Below are 22879 nucleotides of genomic sequence, written 5' to 3'. Positions count from 1 at the left end.
CCCTATACAATTGTATACGGATAAACAAAACAAACCAAAGAGTGAGATAATAGTGTGAACATAATAAAAATGAAACCAACTCCTGTGACGTGAGAAGAGATTGCCCCAGACAAGTACGCGGAACATAGGCTAGACAAGTTAAACGGATTTGAATGCGAAATGCGTTTTGTGCTAATATCAACCCTCTTCCTATTTCTCATGCCCATCACTGGATCAGGATGGTAAGTACTAATCCGCATTCTCAATCTTCTCAATCCATTCAAGCTTCCCGGGGGCGCTACAGCGTTCCCGGATGGCGGATCCAAAAAGCAATATTAACAACAACAAAAAAATTTATGACGTATACATTTTTTTCTTGCGATTGTTGCGTCAAAAGTTTTCATATTAATTCTGTCTGAAGGAATATTTTCAAAAATCAGTGGGGTTCCCCACCGGGAAAAGTTAACCGGAGGGTATGGAATTGGGAAAACTGCTACAATTTGTATATTACATTTAAATAAACAAAACTCCTAAGATGAAAGTTAAGCGTCGATCACATGCTCTCACCATTGATCAATTGGGTTGTAAAGTGTTTATTTTCTGCAAGTGTCATGTCACTTTTCCAGACACTGTGTTTAGAACCCGTAATCTCTGGCATTTGCAATTAAAAAGACTCCCCAAATCTGCCATGCTCCGACGATCGAGTGATCTTCCACTTGAAAATCCAAAGACAGATCATGCCATGTGTTTGTGTGTCAGGCTTTGCGGAGAATTCATCAGGTGTCTTATCTCGGGTAAATACACACGAAATGATCCACAGAGTCTTGAGAATTATCAAGAAAAACGTGACGAAAGATATTACGTATCTGAGAGAAAATAACAGATCAAGAGAAAACTGGAAGATTACAATTCACCGAATTTTACTAAAAAGGGTTAGTGAAGTAAAAATACATCGTGGAGTACTCTATTTGTAGCCTGAAATGTAAAATAAATGTCCTACAAAATACAATACAATAAAATAAATGTCTTAAAACCTGGTCGGTCACAATGACTTATTTAGGTGGCTCCAACGTTCCTTTAAGGAACCGGGCCTGTCCCACTTACCTCCTCCTACAGTACTGGCGATTCCCCATCAGTTCTCTCTAGAAACGTAGTATAGGTCGCTATCGAAAGGTCCGTCATATCGGAGGCCCCTTGTGAGTTTTCGTCACAATTACCCTTATTAAATAAAGGAACGATCACTAATGATCTGGGCATATCTACGGCTTAAGCCGAAAGACGGCTACATTTTAACATTTGTACATTAGACTACATTTTAATCGATTTTTCACTAAGTCGTCTAATCGGATTAAACCGTAACGCTCTAGATAGATTTACAGCTTAAGTCGAGAGACAAATTGGTGGGAAACCGATAAGAATGTAGTCTTATCATTATTTTGATTATAAATACGTTAAGCCGTCTTTAGATTTAAGCCGTAAGTGTGTCCAGCACATAAGTCTCTCTAGGACATAAAACGATAAGCTAGGATCTGTATTAAGGTTTTAAGGGTGTATGAGGTGTTTCCTAGAGGACGTAACAAATACCGAGAAAGCGGACTTTCTAATAGTTTGCAATTTGAAATCTTAATCAAAACTACACTGAGAAAAAGAAGAGGGTGCAATTAACTTTTTTTCCTCATAACTTTAACACTTTTTAGGTGTAAAAATATATCAACATTTTTTAATGTTAATTTTACACCTTTTTAAGGGTAAAATTAACATGAAAAAGGGTAACTTTAACCCCCAATACACATAAAAAGGGTAATATTTACACCGATTTTGGATCAATACTACAGGGTAAAATTAACATTTTCGGAATGTCGTTTTAACTTTTTCGGATTTCTCTCAGTGAGTGAGCACGGTTAGCTAAGAGCAGATGTGTGCAAGAACCGTTGAAACCGAATAAACGTCAAAATATGTTTGTTCTGGTAGCGTTTTGACCAGTGACGTACATGTTTCATTTGACGTTTATTCGGTTTCAACAGTTCTTACACGCCTCTGGCTAAGATAAGGTGCGTCTTCAGGATATTTTTGCTGAATCCATCAGCAAAAATGTACTGAACGGTCAGCAGTCAGCAGGCGCCGAACAAAAAGTGCTAACTAAATATATGGAAATGGCACTGCCACGCGAATTTTCGTTTAAGATTAGCAGAATTCAGCTAAAAATACAAATATTTTCAGCTAATTTGAAATTGGTGAGCATTTGGTGCCCGCTGGACTATTTAAATAGATTTAAATTTTGTAATATTCCTTAAAAAACCTTTAAAAGAAATGAAAAGTATTAGCTTATCGAACGACTGTATGCTCTTTCTGTGATCGAAATCTATAGCGGTCATTCGTTTACGTGACGATATATTCATTTTATTTCTCGGATTAGATAAAGAATTATTAAATATAAAAGATCTTAGGTTTATCATTCTTTTTCACAGGTTCATAGATTTTTTATTCATTCACGATATATTATATATTCGAAATGTAAGATTTTGAAAGAAAATGATGGTATAAGGGAAAACTTAGGACATCGTTTTATTTCTAAGAAGACCTCTTTCGGTTAGTGGTCAGAACATTGGCTTTATGACTTTAAAGACCTGAAAAGACTCAGGTTTTTGATAATATTTAGTACATAAAATTTGGAGCAAGCATGTAGCAAGTTAATTTTTTTATATGGAGTTATTTTTTTAATGCTAATTTCCTAAATTGATCCAAATTAAAATTTGGAGATACAGGATCAGCCCATACTAACATACACTAAGGGTTTAGGATCACTGTAAATGGCCCCTTGCACAATTTTCATTTACCTATTTCTTTACCGCCTAATTTAACAGGCTTAAGATTCTCTACGATTAACTATAGTCTATTTAGACCCTAAAAGCGTTTTCAGACGAGAGGTTTAGCCCTGTTCCCGACGGCTTCAAAACCCTAAATAGAAAAAAAAATTGCTTTTTTATAATTTAATAGATCATTTGTCCCTAAGAATCCAATTCTAACTCAATTATTTCCAAAAAATCTTGATTGTTGAAGAATTAAAGCAGTTAAACCATAAATAATACGGGCTCCAGACCTAAGGTTTAACCATCTGGCTTAACTCCTCTAATTCATTATCAAGCACGATTTTATAGGAAATTCTTCTTTAGGATTGGATATAAAAGGCAAATGATCCATTAGATTTTAGAAAATCAATAAAACTGCTTGTTATTTTGATTTTTGAGACTTTCGGGAACTGGGCTAAACCTCCAGTCTGAAGTCGACATTAGTCTTAGGTCTGAATCCCGTATAAGGAAGATTCATTCTTAAAAGAATGTGACCTCTGAAAAATATCTAAATCAATAATAATATATTTATTCAATCGAGCTTTGCGAAAAGTTACAAAAAGTTCAGCTATCTTTTAAATCAAATCGCAAAGAAGTTATCATGTCACCCTAGGGGAATTCTGTAACAGTATGACAATACCATATAATAAATTTAAAATGTTTTATGTGGTAAATTCGGAAGAACAAATCATAAATCCCACTCATATAAATTATAAAAAGCCTCATAAAGCTCTTTGCAATGGCCATTAAATGTTCATTAGGGTTTAATGTTATCTTACTCCCGAATTTTACGACGAAATTTTGTCATATGACATTGTCATACTGTTACAGAATTCCCCTTGATCAAGGAAACTTGAGCATGACTGGAAATACTCTACAGGGGTAAAGCACTAGCCTAGGTAAAAAGAAGTCCCCATATCAAACCTAGTGGCAGACGTTTTTCCATTCTCTAATATAAAGGAATGGGAAATATGGATCACTAAGGCTCACTTCTACTTCTTACTAATGGATTAATTGCTGAATTGAATCTATAGTGATAATTTATAGGTGAATTAATCGAAGAAAGCACACTTTCACAAATTCCAAATAAATACTTATCATTGCTTCTTTTCTTCTAAAAGTGCTCCTTGAGAAACATTAGTTAATTAAGTCGATTGACCATCAAGATCTTTAGTAGCATATAACAATATTGACATAAAAAATTGTACTTTTTTTTAATAACCTAAAAGAAATACCTGCAGAAATGAAAGGGAAATATTGTATCTTTGTCGATATTTTAAGGCAAATTTTAACATTTGAAGTTTCTATTATACTATCTCTAATATAGTCATCAGACTAGAGGTTTAGACCGGTTTCTGAAGGTCTAAAAGTTCTAAATAGCGAATAATTTTATTAGTTCTTTTCGTATCTAGGACTATTTATCATTAATATTCAAAGCTAAATCATAATTTTCAAAGAAATTTAAACTGAGTCATATAACTAAGCCATATATCTAAAACACGTATAACTGTTTAATCGGAATTGTCATTACCAGACGACTAAACCTATTCTAATCAAATCTTAAAATTTGCAAACCCCAGCTTAACGTTTACCTCGCAGATTGAGTATTTCTATAAATTCGAAAAAATAAAAGGGATTTAGATTGATCATATATTAAAGGCCTCGATTAATCAATTAGTATTGCAAAAAAAATATTTAAATATAACAGATCACGCGATTACCTAATTTGTATAATTAACCCTGACGATATTTTTTGCTGCATCGAAAATATTTTACAGATTTTATCTGATTTTCACAATATTATGAACGTACTATAGGAGCAAGTCTTTTGTTCGAATTGACACAAAATCGATTTAGTAGCTCATTAATATTAATTCGAGACGCTACCAAGACTGAAATATGGGTTTCAATTTCAAAGGGGAAATTGCATAAATTTCAGTGTTTTTTTTTTTACTCTTAATTCGTGATGATCAAGAGATCGCACAAGATGATCAGTTAAGAGTCAAATCAAATATCTTCAATCACTGTTCCAGTGGGTGAAATAGGTGAAATACCATCTTCCGCATTTCCTTTTGTCAGTCAAATCCGTGAGATTCAATTGCACGATTACTAATTTTTATTTATTTGCCTTTCGCCGTGTGCTCAATTTTTTTTCGTCTGGAATGGCGCCTACGGGTTCCAAGAAAATTCCGTCTGTGATTGCTTTTCGTCTGATCAATAGGAAAATATTCTGATTATTGATGATGGTTTATTTCCACAAGAAATCAGGATCATCATATTGGGTTTTGTGTTTTTTCCGTTCAATTTGGAATGAATCGTTATTGCGAAAAATGCTCAAGTTTGAGTATTTCCTTCAGAATTGATTAATAAGGCTATTTTTGCCAATGATCGATATAACCCTAAATATGATTAGGTTGATGATCGAGAGTGATCATTTTTAGAATTCTATTAAAAAATTATAAGAGGAAAGAAATGGGAATGATGTTGATTTTTATGGTTTGATTTGGGATAATGAAGACCAGACCATGGAGGAATTTCGAGTAACGCAATTAGATGTAAATTCTGAAAGTTGTATTATTTCAATAAATAGAAGAGATTATTGAGAGTGTCTTAGCGAAGCAGATCACGATATGTGAGGATGACTAAAGCATCCCATAATCACATCCGTTCATAGTTACAAAACTCTCAGTCTCTCTGCTCCCACTTTTGGTTGGGATTCACTCATAATCACAGCTATTGTAAAGCTTCAGTTACTTGAACTACCTCTGAATAGGCTAGGATTTCCAGGGAAGCTGATTTTATTACCCCTGAAACCAAAATTGACCGTTCGGTCGTAATGTACAATAAAGGTTTAGCCCAGTTCCCGAAGGTCTCAAAAATCTAAATAACAAGCAATTTCATTGACTTTACAAAATCTAATGACTCATTTGCCCTTATAATCCAATCCTAAACAACGATTTTCAAAAAGTCGTGCCTGATAAGGAATTAGAGGAGTTAAAGAAGATGGCTAAGTCTTAGGTCTGAAACCCGTATTACTTAGAAAAGATGTCCTCATTTTAATCAATCGTTAACGTATCTTCACTTTTCGATTTTCGGGTTGTTATTATTATTTTTTTATTTATTTAAAATTCTATATTTTAATCAAGCTGAAAATAATTTTTGTTTTTAGAAATAAAGCATTATCCTTTTTTTTTACTGTAACTGAATTATGTTGTTCTCAGGTAAACTTATTTCTTTCAACATTTTACTATGCTACCTCTGAAACGAACCTATAAATTCTTATATTTTTTAAACATACTGGAAATCTTTATTTCATCTTTTAGGAAACGTACTCCAATTAAAAAGAAACCTTGGACACTTTCCGGAATTATAGCAAGGGAATGTTAACATAAGTTGTTGTGCATGTTAACACGGTGGCGAGATTTGGAAACAATATAGGGCAAGATCAGTCTACATTGATATATGATTTTTCTCATATTTCTAAAGGACATTGGGCTTGAGCGTTATGCAATTTAACTATGTAGGGATTCCGGAAATCTTTGGGAAACACATTTCACTCAGGAAAAACTCATACACTTTTTCCAGAGCTTTCGGCTCAATCTCTTATCCTTCATCAATAGCTGAAAGCAAAATAAAAGTTTTTTTTTTATTTTTAGTTTATTTTATTTTATTATTGGTTATGGTATTTAAGTCTGCAAAACAATTGCGTGACTAAATTAAATAATTGTAAGGCCTGGCTTCCTTGAAAATCGAATATCAATTCGGTCCATTGCATCAAATAGTCTTCCCTCTAAATAATTCCCCCTGCATTTCAAGCCTAATAAATAATTTGCCAAACAAACAACACATGAAATAGGAAAAAAGAGCCCCGTACCTCAAAATAAATTAATAAATAAGTTCTCGAAGTATAACTTTGAATTTGAAAACCATAACAGTCCACCGTCGAGCTATACAAAATACGCTATCTTTCGAAAGAGATATCTCAATAGTTTTTCTATTTTTTTTTAGTCGAAGAATTTTAAACACTATTTATCAAAAAATATACAATATTATTATTTTTACAAAAATATACAATTCTTTAAGCGTATAATAGTGAATCTTATGATCAGAATGTAAAAAATATAAAATAATATGACAAAGCAATCGTCAAAAAATGTAATAAATTATTTGAATTATTAAAAAAAGAAACAATTTGTTTGTTAAAAAATATAAATGATTTCAGCAGAAAAAAATAAAAAAATACAATGAATAATAATAAAAAAAATAAGCAGTAAAGGATTTGAAAAAAAAAAATTAAAATTAATTCAATTGAATTAAAAAACGGCGTTTTTTTTAAAGCGGTCATTAAGTGAGTAGTAAAACATTAATAATGAGCAACAAACATATTTAATTTGATCATAGCTTATTTGATTTAAACATATTTGATAAGTCTGGAAAATTTCACGATTAAATCCAAAATAGCCAATATGTCATAATTTTCAAAGTTATTTATATTTACCTTGTTTGATAGTTTTTAAATGATTAGATAAATGAATAGACTTTTATAATTTTTGCTAACCGTTTTCTATTTTTATGAATCACTTTTTATCATTCCCTTTACTAAATTGAATACTTTTACTTCTCTGATCAAACTGAATATTGTGCTAACTTGATAAAATAAATTGATTGATTATTATTAATAATTTTACTGGACATTATTAATTTTTTACTGCTCTCTTTTAAAATATTATTAACAGTTTTTAATAAAATATGCCTCTTTTTACATTTTACTGCTTTTGATTTTCTTTTGCTTATTTTTCATTTTTTACAGCTCATTTTTTTATTTTTTCTACTCACTTTTAATTTTTTTTTGACAATTATTACGTTTTTATTATTATTAAGAATTAAAATATTTTTTTTTTATAAATTTGAACTCGTGTTTTTTTATTCCTGCGAGAAAACAATACTACAAGAAGATTTTTTTATTTAAACTTCAAAAAATGCCAGAATTAATTTTGTTTATTTAATATTTCAAAAACATTTTTCAATTATTGGCTATTTAATAATTCAGTTTTATTTTAATGAATATTTGGAATTCAACACTTCAACTATTTTTCAATATTTCTTTTTAATATTTTGCAGACATACAAAATAATAAATAAAAAGTCCAGAACTTCTTCGAATGAACCTGTAACTTATGTATCGCAAAATTTCCTAATTATTCAGTTAAAAATAAAATTCAGTAAGAAATTTTCTTGCATTGATATTAAATAATAAGTGGAAATATTATTATCCTTTCACATTTTCGAAAATTATTATTCTTATTCATTATTTTATTATTATTTATTTCTGGACTCATGTCCATTATGGTTACAATTTTTCGCTAAATAAATTTAAGTATGAAGCGAAGACAATCGCTTTAAAAGTAATTTTAAAATAATTTTTGATTCAACGTGTTAATATTCATGTTAATTGCAAAATTAATTTAATTTTAAGAAATTATCTTTTCAAGTATAATATAGAAGAACAAATCAAAATCGCTTTTCCTTTTGTTAAACTTTTGGGAAAAGTCGGCTATTTGAAATTCTAAATTAAATAGGGGAAAACTACTAATTTTTTCCATATGTTTTTATTTAATTTGACTCATTAGAGGATTACATTTTAATAGCTAGTTAAATGCCTTAAATTTACTGAGAAGAGCCATGGATTAAATCCATTAATAACATAAAAAAAATTGAGTTGTCCGAAGCTTGAGTCGTACGAAGGTAATACCGATTTCAGACTGAAGGCTTGGCCTAATTCCCAAAGACCTCGAAAATCTTAATAACAAACAATTTTGTTAATTTTTCAAAATCTATTGGCTAATTTGCCCTTAATATTCAATCCAAAGCAACAATTTCCTCAGAAATCCCGCCTGATAAGGAATTAGAAGATGTAAGCCATATGGCTAAGCCTCAGATCTGAAGCCTGTATAACGCTCTTTTCTCAACTGATCAAATTCGATTTTTTTGAATTAATTGTTTTTATTAAAGTTCGCAAAATATCCCAAATAAGAAATTTCCAAGTTATTAATTTAACATTTTTATTATCGGTAGGGCACTCAATGGGTCAAGTGGTAGAGCACTCGCTCTATGATGCAAGTGTCCCGGGTTCGAATCCCCTTTAGGTCACCAGGAATTTTTCTGGCGTTAAAGGTGTTCGAATTGCATCCAGTGAGCTTCACTGCACTTGATTCCACGGCCATGGGACTGACAACCTCATCCCGTACAATTTAAAAATAATAATAATGCATGTCTAGGAATCCCCTTGTGGGAAGGCCTAGTTTCTTCATGAAATGTTGTGCCGGCATTATTATCGGTAACGATAGTATGTTGCTATATCTCGAAAGAATCACAGCTGCTATAAGTTCAAACAAGTTTATCGCTGTTTTCTTTTACTTTAAACCTCGAAGTTCATCTGAAACTACTTCTTCTCGTGGCATCTTCCAAGCCAGCCCAAGTCGAATCATCTTGACTTGAGGATTGCGTGAAAATGTTCTCGTCACATATTTTTATTGTAGCCATTTAGGCAATCAAGTGTATAAGCCATTAAATTTTGTTTACAGCTACTGTCATTCCAGGATATCTGTATAGTGTGTTTTCAACCATAAAATTCTGTGTACACATGGGCTTCTTCTGTACAATTGAAGCAGTGTTGGTCTCTTCCATGGAGCACCACTTCTTCCCCCAAAAAAAAAGAATCTCAGATGTGCCTTACCAGTGTGACCAAGAGTAGCTCTGTCCTATTTCACTTTACTCCCTCTGGACACCAGATTACCCAGATCTCCACAAATCCCAGGGAATTCCCTCCTCAACCTTCACACAATTTCCCATTTGGGGTGCATGGGATTTGTTTACGTCACCAGATGACTGCAAGTACGTGGATTTCCCTTCAGAACACCACGCATTTCACTCCTCAAAATCTCAATCACCATGCCACACTTCTCTCCCTACATAGCGCCAAACCAGACGCATCCACAATAAAATCGATGATCTAATTGCTCAATTAAATTATATATACATTGCCAATAAGATAGTTAAACTCATCCGGTTAAAATAAATGTTCTCATAATTTCAATTTTTATGCCCAATCTTCCTAACATTTGTTTTCATATTAATACGCCTCACCACCTCACCACCTCTTTCAACACACTCGTTCTAATTGAGAAAAATCTTTCACATGAATGCTAATTAATTTATACCCCACACACACCGGCACTCAACCAGAAGGTGAATCACCACGAGAATCATCTCAGATGGGGAGCAATGTTGCGAATCAGATGCAAGAGATCGCATTAAGTGCAGCACTTGATGCTTCCGGAGGGCTTGTCCACCAAGTCGTACATTAAGAAAATAAGTCGCTTTTTATGGAAGTTATTGAGAATGATCCATAAAATTAGCAAATGCTCTCAATAACTATCAAGTTTTACTCGTTCTGCGTATGATTGTAATAAAGGAGAGTTATTAAACAGAGATATAGACACCCTTCAAAGAAATGGAATTTCAAACTGATTATGTTTACCTTTGGCAGTAATACTATAACTAGAGGCTCAGTTTATTAACATTTTACGCTGATCCTAAGAGTCATATCCTGTACCTACAGTGACGAACACGACGAACATATAGATAAAAATATACCTTCATTTAAAAGGTAAACGATAAAGATGTTGGAGAATAGGGTTAGTAGAACATTTCAAATATCGAAGTACCTCGGCTACCTCGGTGTCTGTTATCGAACATAGGTTCCCATATTCCATGTATATTCTCAATTATTTAGCACATTTAAATAGCTAGAGATGGGTATTTTATTCATCATCAATAAATTATGGCCTCTACACACTAGAGAAATTTATGTCCATATTCAAGAGTTTTTCCTACTCAAGCGTAGGAAATTAGAGGCCATTAAGGGCATGGTGTATTTTGCTTTGAGTTAGATCTGTGATAAAACGGCCACCGCCGTCTTAGTGTTGATAACCGAGCTACTCCAGAATTAATCGATGGAAATTACCTTTCCAGGAATGACATGATAACTTATTTTCGACAGTATCGACTGTGATTCTGAAAAATTCAAGCGATAGCTGCATATTTTGTCGCTATTTACCGATAGTCACATTCTTTTAAGAATATCATAATAAATGGTCCAACATTGCATACAAAGTCCTCATTCACTTAATCTAACAGATATAGATTTATCGATACTATCGATTCGATAGTATCGAAAAGTTATCATTCCATCCCAGGTTGTATGTGCACGCCAAAGTAGCCTCAAAGTGATGATTAAAAATCAAATTACAGATCAATTCACATGTATTGCTATGCGACAAAAGAAGCAAGAGTAGCGGCCTTAGTATCTTTACTACATTCAATTGAATTGATCTTCATTAATGATCCTATTCCAAGACATAAAAATTTAGCAGGAGTCTTGGTAGATCAATGAATAAGTTTGTGATACAAAGGCCCTCGGTTCTATCGGTTCTACCCTTGGTAGAACCACTTCCAGTGAATATATCAAACCAATTTTCACTCGTATTAAAAATTACAAAATAGAACAAGTAATAATTTAAGGCAACGAAAAATGTAATGGATAGAACAATAAGGACCGTAACGTAGAGAGCAGTTAAGATAACCGAAAAAAGATCAAAAAGTAGATGAAAAGATGATCACGTACCTAGATGCGGGTAACCTTGCAACATTGCTTTTCGTAAGTTTTTCATTAATTCTAATATGTTGTCCCGCGCCCTGATAGGACTAAATCCATGTCTAAAGACCCAGATCTCGGGGCCCGATGCTCACCCTTCCGTGGTTCTCCTAAGACTATCTGGGTCGCCCTAGGAATGCTCTCCTCTTGGTTCCCTTCTAGCGAGGGGAATTAACCCGTGAATTTTAAAAATTATGACCATTACAATTTTATAGAAGAACTTACAAGGATGGTCTTCCCCGATCCGAACTACTATGTCCGATCAGTAAAGACAATTCTTAAGTGCTAGAATTAAAGAAAAACTTACAAAGAACAGCAATGGAGAGAAATAAAATCTAAAATTTAGGAAATAAAATCTGAAATGCGAATATTTTTTTCAAACTAATTTAAAAATCAATATATTTTTCAAGTTTATAATACTATTGTTTTGAAAATGATAAATCGAAATGAACATTTGGAATTATGTTCCTAATAGCTTAAATCTCAATATTGTATTCTGAAAGTCGTCGAGAAACGTTAATAACTTGGAGAAAAAACATCAATTTATTCCAGAACTTTCGGCTCGATATCCAAGCCTCCATCGACGGCTATACAGTTAATATTTTACCTCAGTCATTTAAGTTTATTAATAATTTGTTTTATTTAGACGTAATTTGACTGAATATGATTAAATCTGTCCTGTACGTGATTTTTACCACCTATATCAACACCGTATAAATATCTATTAAGGCGCGGTTAAGAAGAATTTAAACATTGAAGACTAGGAGAGATTAAATTACCCAGCAATCTAAATTTTTCTTGTCGTTTAATTTTTGTCAAAACATTTGTATTAAGATTATAATTATTTCAAATGCATTGGGAGGAAGGCATTTATTCCGCACAAATAATGGTATCATCAATTATTTTTTCTAAAGAAAATTATACCATCTCTTTGTCTAATCATACCCCTGGATAAATACGCCCTGGAATCCCCTAACATAGGATATTCTTTTAATTTTATTCTTTTTTGCCCTTTCTAATTCCTTAAAATGTGTTTCGAACTAAAATTATTGTCCGTAAAATTAAACTCTGATTCTAAAACATTAAACCACAAAAGAATTTAAAAAAAATAAGATTTTGGAACAAAAATTAAAATTGGGTTTATAATTTAATTTTGAAATTGATTTTTTGTAACTAGTCAAGAATTGAAAAAAAACTATGTTCACCAAAGCCCTACAGACTATGAACCTAAAGCAAAGAATAAATAAATCATCTTATATAGCCTTAGCATTTAGGAAATTTTGTACTTTGTATCCTTTAGGCATAAAATAAATTTGGAATTTCATGTTGAATTGAATTAAATCTTTTAGGATTATTGGTTGATATCCCTAGAGACCATATACAATTACTATTACTTTTATTTTTTTTAATTTACTATTCCTCCCTTTTTTATAGCAGGATTCGAACTTGGAATTTAATCATTAAAAAAACAGAAATATAAAATTTCATCCCAATCTCTGATAGAGTTATTTAAAGTCTATCAATTGATGTGACCACCACGACGACTTTAGTTAAAGTCCACTTTACCTCACTCTTTGTACAATTTTTATATCGTTAGATCATTATATTCAAATAATTTTAATTATCAAATTTCTTCTCTAGTACTTCTGTCTTTTAAAATAAAAGGCTTTTATTTTTAAGTTCACTACAATAATAAATCTACCTCATCAAAAGTTTCATAACGATAAAGAATTTATTTTAAAAATGTAGGGACCTAAAATAAATTTTTAGTACAACTTATGATACAATAAGTATTTATTTTAAAGTAACGTTCTTAGTCTTGAAAATTTAAAAACCTTAACTTTGGATTTAAAAATAGTAAACTTACCTTTATCTCCTTTATACTAATTTTCCAAATTAAGAAAAAAAATTAATAGGGCTCATCATCATAATAATTTACAATCGTTTATCCCTATTGGGATCGCGGGCCCATGACATCCAATTTAGCAGCCTACGCTTGTCGATCCTCCGCCACTTCAGGAAGATGTTCAGGTTCGATCTCAAAGGTCTCCAAAGCAAGATTATGAATTTGATTCAGCCGCCTTGTCCTGGGTCTGTCTCGAGGTCGACGTCTCCTCACAATGGCTTGCATAGCATTTCTGGGGATTCTATACTAAATAAGAAGGGGTATCGGAATTAAATTACAAGTCCCGACAAAAATTTCGAAAGCTAAAATCCCGAATGGGTCAAAATTCCGAAAAGCTAAAATATCGAAAGCGCTAAAATCTCGAAATCCGAAATCTCAAATGGGTCGAAATCCCGAATTGGCTTTGGCCGGTACCGAACTATACAAATTCTTTCATATAGAAAGCATTAGACTCAAGTCCTATTTTTTCCAAATTATGCACACAAGCTTATATTCTTTCTATATTCACTAAAAATTTTATCACTCAATAAAATATTGTCAGATAAATTAGGGTAAAGTGGTACAAGTTGGACAGAGCTTTTTTTTCTCGATAAATTTAGTACTTCATTTTTATTTGTATATTTATAATGTTTTAGTTTTATAATTTGGTTTCTTGTGCTTAATAAAAATACTACTGTATTTATCAAGAAAAATCCCTATCCAATTTGTACCGGCGAATTGTCCAACTTGTAACACTAATGTTTAATTTGTATCTCTTTACCTTCGTACAAAAATAAATTTCATTTACTGTCTAAGTATTTTATCCTCTAAGACAGAGGTGTGCAAAAACCGTTGAAACCGAATTAACGTCAAAATAAGTTTGTTATTAGTAGCGCTTTGACCATTGACGTTTATTCGGTTTCAACGGTTCTTGCACGCCTCTGCTCTAAGATATTGTAAATTACAAACGTTTTACATATCTTACTCTTGTCTAATTTATTGCAGGGTCGAGGGAAGTAATGTCCTTCTAGATCCCCAACGCGAATGCCGCAAGTCCAAGAGAGCCAGAGGCAAACTAGCAGATATCTGCAAGAATGGCACATCCCTCCTCAAAGAGATAACAAATGGGATTTCCATGAGTTTTGCTGAGTGTCAGTATCAGTTCCGGTACAACAGGTGGAACTGCAACAGTCAGCGAAGGAGCCTCAAACGAATATTGGCCCGTGGTGAGTACTTTTCCCACCAAAACCTTAAGTGATCTCAAATTGGTTGAGTAAAAGCGCAAAATACTCCGGTGTCAACTTCCGTGGATGGACAGAGGAAATTTATTGGGGTATTTTGGGTTTGTTAAAGTGCCCCCAAAAGAGGTCTTTTCTGGTGAGAGATGAAAAGAAATGGTGAAGCACGAAGAGTCACAATGAAATGTGCGGATGTCTGAGAAGCTTCCACGATCTTTCCCAACACAGTAGAAGGCACAGTTGAAGTGAGTAACATAACTCCAACTGTCTGTTCCAAACAATCAGTACATTCATCAATTACATTATTGTATTAAGTACACAATCCCCCAGTGCAATTACAATCAACAGTGTATCCTCGATGTCTGTCACACTCCATTGGCGTCTCGGAGAGGCTTTTGGTATTTTTCTTTCGATTTAAATATAAGGAGAAAATACTTTTAAATTGGCCAAATACATGCCATTGGAGACACTTGATGTGTGTCTCCAATTCTTCTCTCTATCCCTTCTTCACTGATCGCGTACAGTGAAACCCCTATGAACATATTTTATTGATTCACTTACGATTATAGGTAATGCTAGGAGTCTGATAACCTAACCCGACCTATTAATTAAGAATTATAACATGTAACTTATTTACAGGCGTTATCAATTTTACGATAATCTCCAATGATCTTTTCCTAATTTTAATTTTTAAGACAACGTTTTTCACAAATTGTTTTAAAAATCATCTCCAATATTAATTTTATTTCCCAAAAATTTAAAAAAGTAAATCTGGGGTCAAACTGTTTGAAAAAAAATCCTAAGGAGTACTTCGTCTTCAAGAGAGAGACATACAAATGCAGCAATTCGATGAGAGATCTAAATACGACATACCGAAATGTTTATAGTATCGCGGATCTGCATAAGAAATCAATAAATTTCCTCCTCAATTCCCAACCAATTCTCATGCGCTTTCCATATGTGTGTACATTGGGGCTTTTTATGGATGAAGTGGACACCGGGGATGGTACTGTGGATTTATTTTTACAGAGACGGGGGTCTCCTATTGTAAATCAATATGTACACAATGGTGACAAGTGCGTATCACGGGCTAAAGAGAGTTACTGACGCGATTTATAGGTGTTCAGTGAAATTCCACGGGGAGTCGGTAGATTTCTCCTTTTGAATCTCCCATGTCAGTGGCTTTCTGCATCTCTCATGTGAGATTGCAGAAAAAGAGGTGGAAGAAATCCCAATCTGAAGATTTACAATTTTTCCTTTGTTGCCCAGATACGCGAGAGACGGCGTTCGTGAATGCCATCACAGCTGCTGGGATTGCCTACACGCTGGCCAGAGCTTGTGCCACGGGCAATCTGGTGGAGTGCACATGTCACGCCAACAGCAACACCTATCCGCCCAGCAAGATGAAGAAGTGGAGAAAGTATCTCATAGCACCAGATGAACAGTGGGAGTGGGCGGGATGTGGAGATAACATCAACTTTGGGGTGAATAAGTCCAAGATCTTCCTCGATGCGAGGTACAGGCGAAAGAAAGACATTAAAGCTCTAGTCAAGACGCACAACAACATCGCTGGATTGCTTGTAAGTTAAGTCTTCATTTGTATCGAATTAACTAAATTTAAAACAGAAGTTAGGACTAAAGTTAAAGGATAATTTTCGACTAAGCTGATAGGCCTGTGTATGGCACTCAATGGGTCAAGTGGTAGAGCACTCGCTCTATGATGCAAGTGTCCCGGGTTCGAATCCCGTTTAGGTCACCAGGAATTTTTCTGGCGTTAAAGGTGTTCGGATTGCATCCAGTGACAACCTCATCCCGTACAAGAAAACAATAATAATGCATGTCTGGAAATCCCCTTACGGGAAGGCCTTGTTCCTTCATGGAATGTTGTGCTAGTATTATTATTATTATTATTATGATAGGCCTGTGACGGGTTAAAATCCCGAAATCCAAAATCCTGAACGCCAAAATCCCGAACGCCAAAATTCCGAAAGCTAAAATTCTAAATTCTTAAAAGTGTCATAGCTACTCCCAGGATTACAACCCTTTCATATCACGTAGGATGCAGGACATTTTAAGGACCATTCTAGATCAAGGGTCCGACAGGAATAACCTTAAAAAATTTAAACTTGCATTGAGAAGCCTTATTCCCATTATAGAACTATCCAACTAATTTTACTGCTTAAGATCAATCAAGAGTTGAACTTTGGACAAAGGAAACACGAATTTTGACCTGGACTTATCCTCCTTTATTACTACACAAACGACGTTTTGGAACTTTATGGCTCCTTCTTCAGGTATGCAAGTAACTAGTGGGAAAAGGGGTGTCAATACAAATTTTCACTACACTGTATTCACAATTGGACGAGATGGACATCACAATGGTCAGAACGACCATTGTGACCATTGTGACCATTGTTCTGACCATTGTGATGTCCATCTCGTCCAATTGTGAATACAGTTTAGTGAAAATTTGTATTGACCCCCCTTTTCCCACTAGTTACTTGCATACCTGAAGAAGGAGCCATAAAGTTCCGAAACGTCGATTGTGTAGTAATAAAGGAGGATAAGTCCAGGTCAAAATCCGTGTTTCCTTTGTCCAACTAATTTTACGTTGCATATAGTTCTCTTTACTTCAAGAAGTAAAGCATACAAAACAAAACCTCAGATAGATCCTCCTTAGTTACTAACTTGATAACCGTACGAAAGAAAAGCTTCTTCACACATAACCAGATAAGGTACGTCAAAAAAAGGGACCCCCGGTGATGGCCAGTGGGTTTGAAGTCACCTCACAAAAAAAAACACTACTTCAATCTTGCCCAGAGCTTTCGGTCCTGGATACCGGACCGTAATCCTGGACAAGGTATCATAATTTTCAAGGCATAAATTGGTAAGGTTTTTTTGCAAATTATTTTCACTGAATTTCAACTGTTTTTAACAAATTTTCTTGAGGTACGGGTTTGGATGTGAAGCGCCACTCCACATCACATTCAAACCCGTACCTCATAAAGTACATCCTCCGTATCCTAATAAAATACAAGAAACATAGTTTAGTCGACCACTGAAGAAGGTCTATATCCAAGACCGAAAGCTTTGGGCAAGATCGAAGAAGTGTTCTTTTTGTGAGGTGATTTCAATCCCACTGGATCTCCGGTGAGTCCCCTTTCTATACGTATCACGCCAATCATTCATCCAATTATAAAGTACTTCACTTTTGATATAAAATTCCAATATTTAAGATAATTAGGGATCTGAGAAAGCAATTCAGTTGCGATACTATCCTAGTCTGACTCGAAATCAGTTGTTGTATATAACTGATAAAATCCTCCCAGATATTATTATCCTCCCAGATATCGATACTCTTTAATTGGTACAGGATCTATTCCAGTTGCAGATAGTCCCTCGGCGACGGGTAGTCAATATTGACAATGTTGTTACTTTTAAACAAGCAATAGGGTGAAATTAACACACCTATTGACACTTTAAGAACTCGTGTCAAGACCTATTGACACCATACTCTGTACCATTTGGAATACGAAATTTGAACACTTATCCTTATCGACAACCGACCAATAAAAAAAAACACCATATTACTTACATTTTATTAGATTAAATAAATTTCAACATTTTGGCAAGTGTCAATAGGGGTTCCTTGTCGAAGAGGTGTTCATTCGACCCTAATACATCCTGTTTCACGTACACCAATATCATAATGCGTCAGGGATCAACTTTAAAGAAACCGTCACTTTTAATAAAACAAGATTTAAATTAATTCCCGTTGCACATAGTTTCCTCTTCAACGAGTGATCAACGCTACAATTAATGCTTCTAATTTTGATCAAGGAAATATGAAACCTCTTTTATATAAATGAGTATCTTGATGCGTTGGGATAAAAGTTTAAGTACACCACTTCAAATTAAAAAAAAATTAGATCTATTCTCGTTGCATATAGTTTCCTCTTCACCGAGTAGTTAATGCAACTACTGATAATCATAATTTTAATCAAGCAACAATTAAACCTGTTTCATATAAACCATTGTTATGATGCATCAGCGATCAACTTTAAGTAAACCGCCGCATTTGCTAAAGAAATTTAAATTAATTTCCGTAGCACATAGCTTCCTCTGCAACAAGTGGTCAACGCTGCAAATAATGCTACTAATTTTGACCAAGAAAATATGAAACATGTTTCATATAAACGAGGGTATTGATGCGATGAGCTAAAAGTTTAAGTAAACTCTTGAGTAAACCACTTTTAATAAAACGAATTAGATCTATTCCGTTGTATATAGTTTCCTCTGCAACGTGTAGTTAATGCAGCTACTGATGTTCCTAATTCAAAAAACAAACGATTATTAAACCTGTTTCATATAAACGAATATAATATTGCGCCAGCGACCAACTTTAAGTAAACCGTCGCTTTTATTAAAGATTTATTCCTGTTGTACATATAAGCTTCCTTCGCAACAAGTATTCAATGCTGCTAACGATGTTCCCAATCGTAATCCAGAAATTAGCAATCCTGCTTCGATTAAACATTAGTGTCATGAACTCCAGAACAAACCGACAATTCGGTTTTCGGTTTGTCCCCGAAAATTCGGTTGTCCCCAAATGACCGAAGACTGGTGCATCCGTTGAGATCTTTTGTGAGCATCCCGGAACCTTCCCGCCAATGCATAACGTCCCCTACCCAACGAAACCCACAGATCTCTGACAACACTAGATCACTGAGGAAGACACAGAGCGTGTGAAAATCTCTGAAGAAGAGGTTGTTTTTGATCTTGGGTTGAAAACTCCACAAACAGTGTTGCCGCATCCGGACTTTTACTTTATTTACTTTTGTAACTGCCATGTACCTTAAAGGGACCAGATCTCTCACTAACCTCCTTCATTCCTGGCGACTCTTTACCAGCTCCTTCTAGGATCTCAGCAGCCCTAGCTGTTTAGGGATACTATCCACTACTTCCTTAGATCGTTATCTAGAGCATTCCCTATTCCTTATCTCTTTAGGCTTACTAGCACCTTTTGAGTATTCCTTCAGCTGGAATTCGGTATCAGGTAGACTGCGAAGCACTTTCGCTTAATTAAAGAGCAAAAGTTAGTAAGGGATTATTATTCCGTTCTCTACCTTTATCTCGTTGAGTACGGTTTCCTCAATATCGGGTAATCAACGCTGGCAATTATTTTCTATATAAGATCGTTCAATTGATCTTGTACTCCAAATCTCATTTTGATTTGAAGCTATAAGTCGGATCAGTTGGATGTTCAAGCCTTCCTAATTAACCCTATTTTGAACACAGTTAAAATTAGGGGAATGTAGGCATGGTTCGCACTGAGTGAACCTTCAAACGATGCAAATTTTCTCTTTGTTTGTGAAAGAGCTGACTTACCATTTCTCATCTCGTCTCATGAGCTTAATAATTATCTATCTTATGACTAAGAAATGACGAACTAGCTCTTTGTAAGGAAAGAGAAAATTTGCGTTGTTTGAAGGTTCACTCTGTGCGAACCATGCCAACATTCCCCTACAAAGTATTAAGCCACATCCAGAGTAAATTTGTTCTTATCAATTTACTTGTTCTATTTTCCGTTAAAATCCTAATAACATTTCGATTTCAATGATCCGATTCCGATAAATCCAAATTCCTTCTGGTTAACTAAGTTTGATCTACAAAGAGTAAATAACATCGACATCCAATTCGTGAGATATGTAGACATCCTAAATAGCTAAGAAAAGTCAATAAATAAATAAATGGCAAATTGCATTCTTCAAATATAGAATTAAAATTTAACAAATAACTCGTAAGAATACCTACAACATTTTATGATAAACGCTAATTCTGGTTTCTATGTCAGTCAGTCGAACAGTAAACATTAAGGAAAAAGTTGTGAACCAAGTCCAAGTGCAATGTAAAAATTCCCGCCTGTACGTGATTTTCGCAACAATATTCGACATCTGACAAAGAGAATATCGATTCTCGAATCGTCGCAGAGAAACCCGTACGTTTTTAACTTAGCTTGCTCAACAACCAGCAAATACTATTACTACTAATATTAAATCTTGGTAGGGCTTTTCCAGTTGACCGATATTTTTTTCCCAATCTCAGGCAATCAAGAAGCACATGCAACTCAAATGTCGATGTCATGGGATGTCAGGTTCTTGTACAATGCAAACCTGCTGGGTGGTCATGCCTCCGTTCCGGGAAGTAGCAGATCGCCTACGGGAACGCTTCGACGGGGCAGCCAAGGTGATCGCACGCAACGATGGCACCAGCTTAATGCCCGAAGGTAGAACCATCAAGCCACCAACAAAGGAAGACCTAGTCTATGCAGAGGAGTCCCCTGACTTCTGTCGACCGAACCACAGAACCGGCTCCTTAGGTACCCAAGGCCGGGAGTGCAATGCCACATCCCTGGGCACGGATGGATGCGATTTGCTGTGTTGCAATCGTGGCTACAGGGCTGACCTCGTGACCCGCAAAGTGCCCTGCCACTGCACCTTTGAGTGGTGTTGCGAGGTGAAGTGCAAAATGTGTGATGAGCGCAAGACACGCTACACCTGCGTGTAGTGGAAAATCTCTTCGTGGGAAATTCTTCGGGAATTTCGTGAATCAGTGCTTTTTTTTCTATCCATGGAATTGAACCATCAGACCCAGCTGACCTCTTTTAATTGCCGTGCTCGTTTTTACCCTCCAAAATGACTCTACAAAATTCCACGAATGTGCCAACACACAATATTCAACAATTCCCTCGATCAGTGACTCTTATATAGTGCAGAAAAAAACACGAATATTTCCGCTTTCACGAACAATTCACTCAATGAGGAATTTTTTTGTGTGCCCGAGATGATCCACAGAAATGTAGAAGAACAAGGATGTGTAATTCTTGTGCAATGGAAGACTGATGAAAAGATGACAATGATATTCTCTTAAAAAATACTTATAGTTATTGTGTATAGGGATGTTGAATCAAATTCGACTTATCAATCCTTCTATGAGGCCCTTCTCGGAAGATTTTGCAGAGTTTTTGTCTCAACCAGGATTCAAGCACTACTGAGTTGAATCCTATTTGAAGCGATGAAAGATGATACTTTTGTAATCTCCTTAATTTAATAATAATGATTTCAGACCTGTAAGGTTTAGTCATTATTGCAACCAAGATACAAGCCGTATAAGGGTTTGTTCTTAATCTTAAGTCATCAGTTGAATTTCTTCAATGACGATTTTAAAGTGTTTATAGGGGATAAATTTCAAAGGGTCCTTGATCTTAGAGACTTGCTATTTCAGTTAGGGATCAAGACCTATAAAGCGGTCTCAACCGTAACTTAACCTTATGTAGAAAACTCCTGACTGCAATAAAGGTTAAATCAAAATCCAATATTTACACTTACAGGGTTTAGATTCCTAACGATCCATGACTTAAAATCTTTTTATTTCACTTAAACATTTATCTTAACTGTGACTTAAAAACAAGTCCTAGCTGCAATAAAGGTTGTAGCTCAATTAATTTTTAACCTAAAGGAATTTTGTATTAAGGGCTTGAAAACTTCCTAGTACAACCAATGATTATAGCCCGCCTTTCACCCTACAACCGCAGTTTTAATTTCGTGTAAGGCCCCTATCTTAAACTTGTTGAAACCTATAACAAATTAAATGCTAAATGATCTGAACTCTTAGATATTGGAGATTTATAAAAAAACTATCCAAGTTCAAGCTCTGCAGAGCTTAGATATTTAAGAATCTTACATTCAAGATCTAAAAGACACCAGAGTAGAACCAATGGTGAAGCCTTATAGAACATAGATCCCTTTATAGGATAATCCAGATTGAAGCCTTATAGGGTCTTAACTTAGATCTATTTGTACTCTATTTGTTTTCTTTTATCAAAAATCAATCTCAAAAAGGTTATGGTTATTAAGATTGAGCCCTATAGGGCTTTTATCCATAACGATCTTAGGTTCGTTACGATTAGTATCATGAACCATATTTAGAGTAACAAATATCGAAACACTAGAAATCACAGATCTTCAACTTGAGGAATTGCTTTAAACAACCTGAAGTTAAACCCTAAGAAAGTTAAAAGTGCAACGACCTCATGTTTAAGATTTTGGAAACCTATTATAGAAATCATGGATCAAGCCTCGTAATGCCTCGATCTTTAAGAACCTCACCTTTAAGATCTAGAAGGCGTCGTGGTACAATCAAGGCTTAAGCCA

At 34.5% G+C, this 22879-nt stretch overlaps 1 protein-coding gene across 1 annotated transcript; it reads left to right on the top strand.

Annotated features, from left to right (window-relative positions):
* LOC129806618 (protein Wnt-6) lies at window positions 1–21610 on the top strand. Its single transcript, XM_055855339.1, has 4 exons — window positions 1–221; window positions 14434–14654; window positions 15936–16246; window positions 20772–21610. The coding sequence occupies exons 1-4, from the start codon at window positions 160–162 to the stop codon at window positions 21231–21233; spliced, it is 1056 nt and encodes a 351-aa protein (XP_055711314.1). The 5' UTR covers window positions 1–159; the 3' UTR covers window positions 21234–21610.
* Window positions 21611–22879: the final 1269 nt, after the last annotated feature.

This window comes from Phlebotomus papatasi, chromosome 3, assembly GCF_024763615.1.
Source record: "Phlebotomus papatasi isolate M1 chromosome 3, Ppap_2.1, whole genome shotgun sequence".
Taxonomy (NCBI): Eukaryota; Metazoa; Arthropoda; class Insecta; order Diptera; family Psychodidae; genus Phlebotomus; species Phlebotomus papatasi.
Note: the sequence above shows the minus strand (reverse complement) of the source record. Positions and strands in the feature narration are given on the sequence as shown.

Excerpts from the sequence above, each read along its gene's own strand:
- LOC129806618 (XM_055855339.1), top strand. The coding sequence starts at position 160 with ATGCGTTTTGTGCTAATATCAACCCTCTTCCTATTTCTCATGCCCATC. Across the intron at positions 222-14,433 it reads CCCATCACTGGATCAGGATG|GGTCGAGGGAAGTAATGTCC; the intron begins GTAAGTACTAAT and ends AATTTATTGCAG. Across the intron at positions 16,247-20,771 it reads ACAACATCGCTGGATTGCTT|GCAATCAAGAAGCACATGCA; the intron begins GTAAGTTAAGTC and ends TCCCAATCTCAG.